A 12,060-nucleotide genomic window follows, 5' to 3' on the forward strand; every position below is an offset into this window, starting at 1 on the left:
TCTTTTCATTTTGCCTGCTCTTAAGAAATGTTTTTCCAACATTCACAAATTGGGACCCCTTCCGGTTTGCAAATACGTTACCACCAACTTTGAGTTGGTGCTAAAATATCAAGGTTTTGTGACCGCATTTCTGTTGCAAGAGCTTGATACATAACACTGGAAATCGCTATTTGGAACAGACACCGTAAACACGCACCTTACAAATTGTGATTTCTACATCCTAACTGTGATTCTGGAGAATGGCAGTTTGGATGTTTGTACACTTGGAAAAGTACTTTGGTTGCAAACAGTTTGTCACGGCAAAAATGCATCGTACATGTGTCACTAAGTTCAAGACTCACTGGGACCCACCGATTTTAATGTTATGTGACTAAAATGAAAGGGGAACACTCCACTATAAATTGCAGCCTAAACAAATAATTTCTGTAGCAGTGAAATTGTGTGAAACAAAAATGTACATTTCTGCAGAGATTCCAGGAAGACGAAACATTCCAGTCACAACAAAGTTTTTATTCGACAATATGTACCTTTCCAGCCACAATCATTCCAAGAAACATTAAAACAAGTAGCACCCTGAAGGGAACTGACATCCAGATGGGTCCGAAGAAACGAGAGAGAGGTTGTAAAAGAGGAGACTGCTTTTAAAATTAAAATAATAATATACCTCAACGATTATGGGGATTGACACTGACCACTTCAGAGCGTGCTTTCCCAGCTCCGCACAGTCATTAAAAACTTGAAACCACACTTTCACTGGAATTCAAACCATTACATACGCAGATAAAAATCTATTAAAATAACGTGCATAGCCAGTTTATCGAAACAGCTCAGAGGATAAAAGGTTAAAAAAGTAATTCTATTTTCCCAGAAGATAAAAATAACGGGGGGAAGGAAAATGTATACTCCAAATTAAAACGTCAACTTTCTAGTAAATGAAACACACAGACATGAGTTTAGTATACAGTGGACAAATTAAATCAGAAAATAAGTTCATCGGAAAGGTTCTTCTAGTCCAACATTGTGTGGCAGTCTCAAATGGCAAAACGCAGTCACTCACCATTTGTGGTATTTTCTACACTTGCGATGGACTTTACGTCCACTGTAACCATCGTGGTCACGGGGGAACTCCACAGCTAGCATAGAAATAGAGAGCTTGACATGTCAAAGGCTTGCACAGCAGAGATGTATCCAACTGCATCCATCACCTAGTGAACAGCTCCCCCTGCTGGTTTAATCTGAGAATGAAATGTTACATATTTATTCCAATTCTCCGTCCAAAGGTGTCTATGACGGTATTATCGAGCTCTATTTTTGTCACAGAAAAGACTAGCTTTGCTTCACTTTGAAATTGCGAACCATACTAGTTGGTTTGAGGCAAATACATGTCTTTTATTTTTCTTTTGACGGTAGTAATTAACTTACTATAGCCGCACGTTGATGCAGCTACCTCCTGTCCGCTGTGCAAGGTATTTATGCAATATGGCACCACAAGCCACAGGGCCTGGTTTGACCTATCCACAAACACAAGCCAATTTTTTCAAAATCGCCTCGTCCTCTTTTGCCCAATTCGAAAACATTTTAAAAAGGCATCCTTTTCTACTGCTCCTTAGTTACTACTAGACCTAATTAGTGTAACAAAGCCACTGCTCTAAATGGGGGAAAAAGTGGAGGTACTCAACATTATGAGCTGTGGTCTGGGGAGGAATGGCAAGGAGATGGGGCTAGAGGTGGGACTTTGGGGCAGGCCTAATGACAAAAATGTAAAGGACTCAAGAATTTTCGTTGGTGCCTATGATAACAAATTGCTTCAATTTGTTATGTACTGTTGGTCCCCTTGCATGTATTAAGGATACTTTTAATATTATCTTTCAAAAGTTGCATATATGAAGATTGCCTCTACACAAATGGCACATGAATTACATTTGAATGTTGATATTATATACAGTTTCAGCTTCCATGGGCATCTTACAGAAGAAAAGTAGACAATGATTTTCTACCAACCAATGCTAGTTGTCAAATTTTTCAACAGGTAACTTTCAGGTTTCCCTTTTTGTCAGAGGCATTGGTCCAATGAAAGTGCAATCTGGAATTCTCAGTACCACTGAGATCACTTGCACAAACTAAAGTTTACTCATCTAACAGGACAAAGATGAGTTAAACATCAACAAATTCATAAAGCACAATGAGCTAAAGTACTGAAACAACAAAAAACGTTGTGGGACCACATTTGGCAGCTTTGAAATTGCCAATAAATGTTACAAAATGATCAGCAGTGATTGTTAACAACAGACATCAAAAAAGCATCTACATAGGTTCAAAGGGGGACTTTTCTCCCCCTTGGTTGGGTGAACGACAAGCTGTCTCATCAGTTGATCTCCTTCCTAGTTGTAGCTATGTTTTAACATACGGTAGTGGTTCAAACCATTGAATGGGTGGGCCAACACATTTCAAAAACAGAAAGGATGACAGATGATTTGTGGAAAAATAATTTCTCTTTTGTGTGAGCAGATCATTCATACAGCTAAAACGTCTTTCACATTCACTTGTGGACACAGCAATGGTTTCAACAGCTTTCATCAATGGCATAAAAATTAGAGGTATGTAGGCAATTTTGATCTCATTGTACTCTCTAAATCCCCTAATACTATCCACCACATTTACTCTCAAGATTTGACAAAGCTGCCTCACATCCTTGACACCATATTGAATATCCATGCTATCTATTGGCCAGTTTTTGGGATAAAGCAGTTTTTTGTGCTGCGTAAACAATTTCATGTTGTCTGCTTTGGGAGTGTCTGCCATTTTATTGCTGACATGGGAAGATTTTGTGGTGGAAAATCTTGTTTTTAAGTTTTCTGCTAAGCTGCTGTAGAATTGGGGAGCATTTATCACTGGAAATTTGCTCTTTTCATGCAGGTCTACACCCCTGAATGTACGGCTGCTGCATTCTTCCATGGCTTCTTCAATGTAGGGACCAGGGGTGTTAACTATCGATTCAAAGACCCTGACTGCCCTTGTCAGCAATTTTTCAGCATCTGCGAGGGTTGCATCATTGTGCTGAAGCTGGCGAGAAAAGTCACTCAAATCTGCTAGAGCATTCAACATGACACCAACATTCTTTAAAAATGAGCAAGAGGTCAGAAAATTGTCAAGGCCAGCATATGTTGCTCTATCTCTGGCACCACGCTATTGGTCAACGGCAGCTTTTGAGAAATGCTGGTGTAGTGAAGAAAAGCTCTGCCATACAGCCTTTACACTCCTTTCACTGGCAGCAACCCAGAGAATGGAAATAATCCACCCAATAACAAGAAAACTCTGCACAATTCCCTTTGCACACTGACTCAATTCTCTTTGATTTTTAGGCGAGGCATGGTACAAAGAATATTGTTTGTCAAAGAGGATCTGAAAGTGATTTATGCCTGAAATTTCTTTCATAACATCTTTCACAGCCAACTCCAACCGATGGTTGCAACAGTGTCTCACAAATAAGCCTGGATAGCGAATCTGAAGCTGCTCTGCAACTATGGCCTGCTTCCCAAGCATAACCAATGCACCACCACAAGCAAAGGCAATCAAGCATTCTCAAAAGAAGTCTTCATGAAGCTGTGCTTGTGTAGGCACTCGATCACAACAGTGGTGATATAATTAGTTGTGGTGCCATCAAGTTCAACTAAGTAAAAAAAAGGTAAGCGCAACAGAATCATTTGCCACAGGGGCACACAAGCAAAGGACAAGCACAGATTTTCCACTAAAAGTGGTTGATTCGTCAATTAACAAGCATATTTTACGTTTTTTTTCTAATATGTCCTTTGAAAGTTTTTTCTAATGCCTGAAGCAATATGGTCTGAAATGTCAGCACATGAGTTGTTACTATGAAGAATATGGCCCATATTCAATCCATTCTGTTGTTGCACATCAACATCTAGTGACATATCTACAAATGGCCGCCCATGTTTCCCTATTTTGTATGCTGTACGAAACACACAGCATGTTGTTTCTTGTTCTGCAATGTATATTAAATGTGCATCATTTTCCATGCTCAATCTCAGGGACTCTTGTGCAATTTTTCCTGCAGTGACATGAGCTGTTGAAAATTTATGCTGATTTTTTTTCCATTGAGACATCTGCTGCTTACATTTTTCCTTTCCATAATGAGTTACATTGCAATCTGACAATTCTTGTGCAAGTCTTAACCCTTGGGTTCTATTTACACCCAGTGTTTTTAGCGATCTACATGTTGAGCAACCTAATTTATTATTTCCAACAATTAGCCAGGTATATTCTTTGCAGAAATATTGGATTTGCTCAATATTCAAGCAGTCCGGTATGTCCACCTCTTTGAAATAATTTGTAGCAGATGTAGTGAAAAGCAGTGTTTTGTTTGGCAAACAAGACAAACTCTCGCTAGAATGATGCATAGTAGTGTCCAGGGTAATATAATTCTCTCCATTATGATTAGCATTACCACATTCAGATACAACACATTGAATGTCGTCAACACACTCCTGCTCCATTTGCTTCCTTTTAGTGCCTTGAGAGGCACTATTCTTGTGCAACCCCTCAGCAAACTCATTTTCACTACATAGACTGATTTGGATCTGTAGCAACCTAATGTCTGACACCGACAACCTCTCCCCTTTCCCAACGTCTAACGAAGTCAGAGGCCGTGAAACTGAAACATATAAAGAAAACAAATGTTACTTTGATCTGCAAAGACAATGCACAGATGGGACACAGATTATGTAAACTGACTTGTCAAGGTGAAAGCTCGTAGGAGTTGATAATGTCAAATTGAAATATTGTACACCAAGGCAAATTCTGGGATATTCTTGCAGGCAGTTTCGTCCATAAGTCAAGTGACTTAGCGAGCTGAAGTAACTTGCTGATCACAAGATTCCGTTATTGCAGAAGACTTGCTTTGAAGGATGATAGAGCTTCCCATAACCAAGTCTTAATTTGCCTTGTGCACAGAGATCTAATTCACTGACAGTGAGGGTGCTGTGCTAACTCGCAACAGCATCAGTACATTAAAAGCTGCGGACAACTATTAAAGCATGTTAGCTACCAAAACCTGTGCCATCTGCCACTCCAACATTTTGATAAGAGGCTGGGGAGACTGCGAATTATCTGTTGGGAGAGATACTGCCAGACAGGGATGTATAAACCGAGGCACAGGTCACAGGAGCTTCCTTGAAGAGGAACAAAGTGTACCTTTAAGGTTTTTGTGCAATTACATTTTTGCACATTATTAACACTGTGCAAAATGTGGATTTACTTTCAAGTACAAATGTACACACTGATATAGTGCTACTGCGTTTGAAACAAACTTCCTAAGATATGTAGAAGTGGAGCTTCCTAGCTTTTGTTAACTAGGCCTCGGTTTAGGCCCAGTCACCATCTTTTTCAAAATAAATTCTTTCATCAGCACACAGTCCAGTCATGTTTGTTTATTTCCATTAACATCGTTCCTGCTGTTCAATGAAAAAAACTTTCCAGCATGCTCACAATACTGTATCTTTTTCAAGGCCCTGCTGCTAGTTCACCGTGCTCTATTTATTCATAATAGTTCGCTGTTGTTCATGTAACTAGTTTTTCATTCCATCTCCTCGTGACATTAGCTAGAGTGACCAGAATAAATATTCATGGAGTGGGGTAGCGTTTAAGCACTAAGACAATATGTTGTCTAATAAAACTGTGCCCTGACTTTACACTGTCCTAATCATTAATTGTGTGGCCACCTTATTGAGGTAAATTTTGGGGTATTCACATTTGGGAGTCTCCCGTGCCCACACGTTAAAGAAGTTACTTATATAGGATGGCTGGCATATGAGACTTTCGGACTCAGGTGTTTGAGAAGTGTAAATAAACTGCGCCATTCTACTTAGAGAAGAGTACCTGAGGGGAATGAAAGGATTCTGAAAGGCGTTGAAGGTATCTGTGGTAGAAGTGGATGGAACAGGACAGGGATTGAAGTTGCCTGCATGGGGTGCAAATTATCTGGCAGGTGTGGCAGAGAACCTGAAAATAGCGCATACCCTAAGGTGAAGGACAAGGCAGTGAAGGGCAGAAGGCACCTGACAGAATGTGACAGATAAATACTAAGGGAAAGGGAGGCGAGTAGGAGATGGACCTGATAAAGAGTGCACAAGTAAAGATAGAGAGCACCCGAGTTGGGACAGCGGCAAGAATATAAAAGGAATGAAGGAAAGAGCATAAAGGGTCAGCTACAGTGTGTAGGGTTCCATAGCCACCTTCTACTGGCCAGCACACCCAACTAAGGAGGTGGCTGACAATGAAACATATCCCCTTCCTACCATTTCATTTCCCTGTTGTTGCATATATTGAGCTGCAGTTTTAACTTCGCCAGCGGAAGCTCTATATTCATAACAGGAAATAAATCAAAGACTATCATATTGGAAAGTTTAGAGAACACATAATTGGATAAGCTAATCAAGATAACATTGGATAGCTTGAGCACCTGACATGCCAAGGTCTCTCAGCTTCTAAGTACCAAGGTAAGAGAAACAACAGGAGAAGTAAGTACACGGCCTGAGTAGGCCCTAGCCCAAATAAGCCCCATACTCAGTGATATCTCTGATAATAGACTGAAGCCCAAATTAATTAAAAACATGACAAGACAGTCTTTCCCCAACCCAGTACTGTAGCAACTGGCATCTGTGAATGATGTTTGGGCAATGAATGCACCTATTATCAGAGTTCAATGGGCCCCTCAAGGCTCTGAGCTCCAACTGCACCAATAGTAGCTATGCCACTGTCCTTGCTGTCAGTGGCCATGGCTTACTCTGATCACTACAAATCTCCCGTGAATGCTGTAAGCTGTAGCCAGTTGATTTGAGAAGGACCACAGCTTTAACAATGTCAAACAGGCATCAGAGCTGCCTGATGGAAACCTTGCTATTTCCAAGAGGACCTTTAACACTACCCTAATGAAGTCATGGATGAAAACTTTCCAACTCAATCCTTACCTTAACCCTTCCGCACTTCCCTGCCTCATGGAAAAACGTCAGCACCGCAGGTGCTTTCATTTTTAATTGAGCAGGAGCACTGTTTATTTTCTTGCTGCGTGGAGTGGAGCTCATGCTCCCAGGGAGACCCTGCGTGCTGAGCAAAGGATGATCTTTAAGAGAACGTATACACACTGGCCTGCTGCATGTCTGAGGTCCATGAGTGATGTGCAGCTCCGGGCCAGGTTTAATCTTTGAATTATGGGACTTGTAGTCTTGTTTATTTCATTACAAAGCAGGACTACAAGTCCTACAATTCAAAGAAAAAAAACTGGACTAGAGCAAACTATCACTCATTGACCAGGAAAAGATAGCAGCAACGATGCCAGGCCATTAAGAACTGCCCAATGCCATTGAAGCTTAGTTTTCCTATCAGCTGTCGAAGTGTATTAAAAAAGTATGGGAACTGTGATGCTGCATGCAGTGGGGGGGGGCAAGGAGCATGAAGCAGGATCAACGGTGTGGCTAAAAAGAACCAAAATAATATGTAATTTTTGGGGGCTTTTCACCATCAGGTATCTACATATAAATTAGAACGCATAAAACATTGTTACTCAGTGGGAAATGTATTATAGTACATTACGAAACCTCTCTTAGTAAGAACATAGCACAGTCTGTGTCTAACCAGAAAGCCACACAGTTAAATCTGCGCTGGTGCAGTGGAGAATAGTGAATTGTGTGTTTTGGTGCTCCGCGGTCACAGCCTGTGACAAAACACTGAATATGAAAGTCATTATTTTAGGCTTGCATTATACACAGTATAACTATGAGATAGGCTGCTACAAAAAGCGCAAAACGTTTTAAGATAAAATTGTGCCATTAAAATATAGAGTTAAGTAATACCGAGACTGTACGCAAAGCATTTCTTTACATTACTGTCCCATCAACACCTACAGGGCCAGAAAGCACTGCATGAGTACAATTACAATTGAAAGCACGCGCTTCACAGCTCAATCATTAACTCTCTGCACTACCACTTAAAAGGAATAACTCTCTCATCACAAAACTTAAATCAAATAAAGCCAGTACTGGCTCCAAGCATCCTTTACATTTGCAGGTTACTCTTTACTTTTGCAGATTAACTCGTAGTGCACATTTGCAACTCCTACAGGCAAGCAACCTGCAGAAAGGATTGTTCAGCTGCTTGCCGGGTTTTGGTTTCACAGCACAGAAGACTCACTGAACTTCAGCTGAATTAACCGTCCCAGGAAAGTTGTCTTTTTACAAAAAAGTGAGGGGGCTTTAGTTTACAAATCAAAAACGTATAAATAGCTCGTGCCCCTCCGATCAAACCCACTTCGACCTCAGTCCCAATACAGCCAGAGACTTGCCTTACCTGGAATATTGTTGTGTGCGCTGCATGGAAAGAGCCAAGGTGCTGCAGCAATCTGGTCCTGGATGGGACTGGACGGTCAGAGGGTCCAGTTGCTGAGACTCCCATGATGGCGCTGGATAAATGGAGTCGAGTCTTGCAAGAATCTGGTCCTAGTTGATGACGGTCCTGCCTGCTGACTCCTGGCTGGTTCTTCAGTCTGGATGGCACTGGCAGGAAACCTGCTTCTTGTAGCTGCTCTCCTCTGCCGCCTTGTGGTGAAATCTGATGTCTGATGATGGCATTTTCCATGCTGCTGTGCAAAGAAGAAGGGGAAACCCAGCGCAAGTTGCACTTTTTAAAAGGCTTCCTTCCTTCCCACCACACAGTTACCTGGCGCGTGACATCACACGATGATCTGCTGTGGGTCGTCACCACTGGTGTGAAATTGCCATCATGAGGGCATGCACCGCAGTGTAAAAATGTGGTGCATGATCACATGACGACTATTTCTACCTTTAAATGGGGACCTGTTGCATTGAGTACTGGTACTCTCCTTTGTAACAGAGAAGTTCCGGTATTCTTGGAGGTAGGGGGAGATAAAGAAGTGCCAGCACTGACTGAAGCAATCCACAACAACAAAAAGGGCGGCATTAAATGATGGCCTTTTCTGCGACACAAAGTCTGGAATGTATTAGAAGTGGATAGACATATCTAACAACAAGCTGTGGACCCGCCTGTCGATGGGCAGATATTTAGTACACAATGGCAATCCAGAATACAGGCACAAACAGTTGCTTAGCGAAGCTAGCAACGTATCACATGCACCTTTGTGCTCCAAAAACAGTCATCACAGCACCATGATGTTAAAAAAAAAACACTGACGGATTGGGAGCCATTGGTGTAACTGCCTGGAAAGATGTATGTCAGTCATGTGGTGAATAAAAACAAACAACTTTAATGTTAACATCAGCAGATAAAAAGGAAAAGGTGCAGCAGAAATAATAGAATTTTCTTTGGCTCTACACTACACGATGCTCTATTCAAAGTTATTTAAACAGTGTAAATTTAAAATTGAAGAAGATTTTTTTTAAAACAAACTTGACTGTATTTTGCAGCCCAATTTCTGAATATCTCAAATGATTCAAGAATCTCAGGTGGCTGCTTAAATTCTGAGCGCAAAATCAATCTTCCCACCGGGCACTGTCTTATGGAGAACTACTAATGATGGCCCAATTTCCAGCTAAACGGCGTTGAGATGCGCATCTGTTTTGGGGTAGCAATTTGGCAAAGTCTGAATAAAATATGAATGTGATAATGAACTTGGAAGCAGTGAGGGACTATGGAATATATAGGTCCATCTTTAAAAATATGTTCCATGTTTAAAAAAAAAAAAATCAACATAAAAATCAGAATTTATCTTGCAAGAGTTCAAGAGCAGACTTATCTGCACAGTTAAGAGTGTTATTCCACACCAATGGAATGGAAAAGTGTTGTGTCCCATCCAATGAATCTTCCAGCAACAGAAGGGAAATTCACTTCAGTGCAAAACCTGAGAATGCCAGACTTTGATTTACAAACACAGAAGGGAGTCTGGATAAGGATGCCTTCGTAAAGCAATAATTGCTATTAAAATACATGAACTTAAAAGATGAAGGCAAAAGGCCACCACTTCACTCTGGCATCCGCACTAGGCGACCCGCATTAGCAGCTAGAAATCTCATTTGGTTCCTTGCTTTACCAAGCTGGCTTTATAACCCATGCTGATGTTAGTGGGATGTACGTATCGAGTTTGCATGAAGAGTATCCGCTCTTTACAGTTTTCAGCAGCCTGGAAAATGCTCAGTACAGAGAAGAGTGGCTGGTCCAAGTCTTTCACAAGTTACAGGAGATCTGGTCTGCCTGTACTACCACCCGCTATGTCTTATGAAACAGAGGTGCTTGTCTCAAGGCCAGAGTACACTGTTGTCAGTAGACTGCTTCATCCATGTTATCATCACTGTCTCCACCGAACTCCTCTCCATTATCGAAGTAGTTCATGATGTAGTCTGTCTCCTGAAAGAGAAGACAGAGTGAGAATACGGACACCGAAAATCAATGAAAAGCAGCAAAAACAAAGGATCAGTTAATAGAAAAACTTGGAAATTTAACAACAGGCTCTTGTCTCTGAATAGCTAGAAAATGGACTTTAGCCCATGCCCCACCATCCTTTCAGATGCATGAGCTGTAAGGAAAGCTCCAGTATTCGTAAACGTCTGGTCTGCCTCTGGGAGGCACAGCAATCAGATGAAGCTGCGAGGGAGAAAGTACTCTTGAAAGAGAAGCAGCGTTTGCATTAGAACAGGTTAGAGAACTGAATACATCCTTCATTCCAAAAATCTTTGAAACAAAACGACAGACATTTTAAAGAGCAACCTATCACTGCTCAATAGACCTAGACAATTACATTTACATGAAAATGCACCTCCCAATGGATGCCTAATCTTAACCCCGCAGGCCTCGAAAAATCTACTCACCCACTCGCTATGGCGAGTCAGATTTTATCAAGTCGAGCTACTTTTAGCACCTACTCCTCGGTTCTGGCGAGTGAACTTAAGCTGGGAGGAAAAGGTATTCTATTCATTCAGAAAGTGAATTAGCAATAAAAATGCCTTTAAATCTTGTTTTTATCTTGACACATTTGCTGTCTGTTTAAGGGCAGAGGTCAAATTCCAGTTTGTCTTTTTAGGAGTTGTTTCTTATCTTATCCTGGAAAATGATGTTTGCATTTCCTTCTCTTATTACAGTTAGAGGTTTTTGTAAAGTGAGCTGTCTGACAATCATTGTGAAACAAAGGGCTTCACGATGTCATGTTTTTTTGGCTAACACACATTTAACCACTTTAGAAAATGAATAGTACAAGTATTTCAAAATATATCAGGAATTACGAAATAACTTTTTTGTGATTCTGAAGTGTGATTCAAACAAAGATTTAAATAGGAGCAAAACATATAACAACACTTTACTTGGTGATGTGCAAATGACAGATATTTGCAGAAACTCAATTTCCAAACATTATACACTATATAGTTTTATCAGTAAAACCATATGTCAGTGGGAAATGTTGTGGCCATTTCAATAGATAATTTGCTGACAGCAAATAAGTGTAAAACCACTTCATGCTTCCGGTATGTATTTATTAAAAGTGATAGGTTTTAAACATGATTGTAGAAACATTCATGCACCAGTCCAAGTGACAATGCGGTTAAAGAACTAAGAGGCAAGCCAGCGGTCATGTGTAGCCTATATGTGGCTAGATTTGTATTATAGATAGAGCAAATGTTTAGTCTAGTAAATCAAACAAAATATTTTTTTTACAGCTGAAATGCTGAACTCACGTATTTAAAGGTTTTCTCATATGTGGTCAAGAAAATGGCGGCTCAGTGAATTAAAATATTTGCCCAGGATCACATAATTTGAAACCAGTGAGTGGGTCAAGAGCATTACAATTAGGTTGAGTAGATTATTTAAGTCACTAGACCTGCAGGTCTAGTAACTTTTTATGATTTTTCGAGGCCTGCCCAGCTAGCTTCAATATGGCAATTTTCACTGTTTGTATTGCCAGAGGGCTGACCTTAATGGGCGCCCATCCAATGCTTAATGTGTCCACTCAAAGACAAGAAAGTCCATGTTAATTCAAAACAATATATTTTGCTAACAGAACTAATTTGAAATATACCTTTA

The 12,060-nt window shown here is 40.6% G+C and overlaps 1 protein-coding gene and 1 long non-coding RNA gene across 3 annotated transcripts in view; both read right to left on the reverse strand.

Moving 5' to 3' along the window:
* The window catches only part of LOC138268524 (uncharacterized), a 144,788-nt gene extending 143,472 nt beyond the window's left edge, over positions 1-1,316 (reverse strand). For both annotated transcript variants that reach the window (XR_011200024.1, XR_011200022.1), the window contains exon 1: positions 1,058-1,316. This is a non-coding gene — a long non-coding RNA (uncharacterized lncRNA). The remainder of the gene's footprint in view (positions 1-1,057) is intronic.
* Positions 1,317-9,275: 7,959 nt separating this feature from the next.
* The window catches only part of POLR3GL (RNA polymerase III subunit GL), a 36,065-nt gene continuing 33,280 nt past the window's right edge, over positions 9,276-12,060 (reverse strand). Inside the window, exon 8 of the mRNA XM_069218248.1 lies at positions 9,276-10,392. Within this exon, the coding sequence (XP_069074349.1) occupies positions 10,306-10,392 (87 nt within the window). The 3' untranslated portion in view covers positions 9,276-10,305. The remainder of the gene's footprint in view (positions 10,393-12,060) is intronic.

Source organism: Pleurodeles waltl, chromosome 12 (genome assembly GCF_031143425.1).
Source record: "Pleurodeles waltl isolate 20211129_DDA chromosome 12, aPleWal1.hap1.20221129, whole genome shotgun sequence".
NCBI lineage: Eukaryota > Metazoa > Chordata > Amphibia > Caudata > Salamandridae > Pleurodeles > Pleurodeles waltl.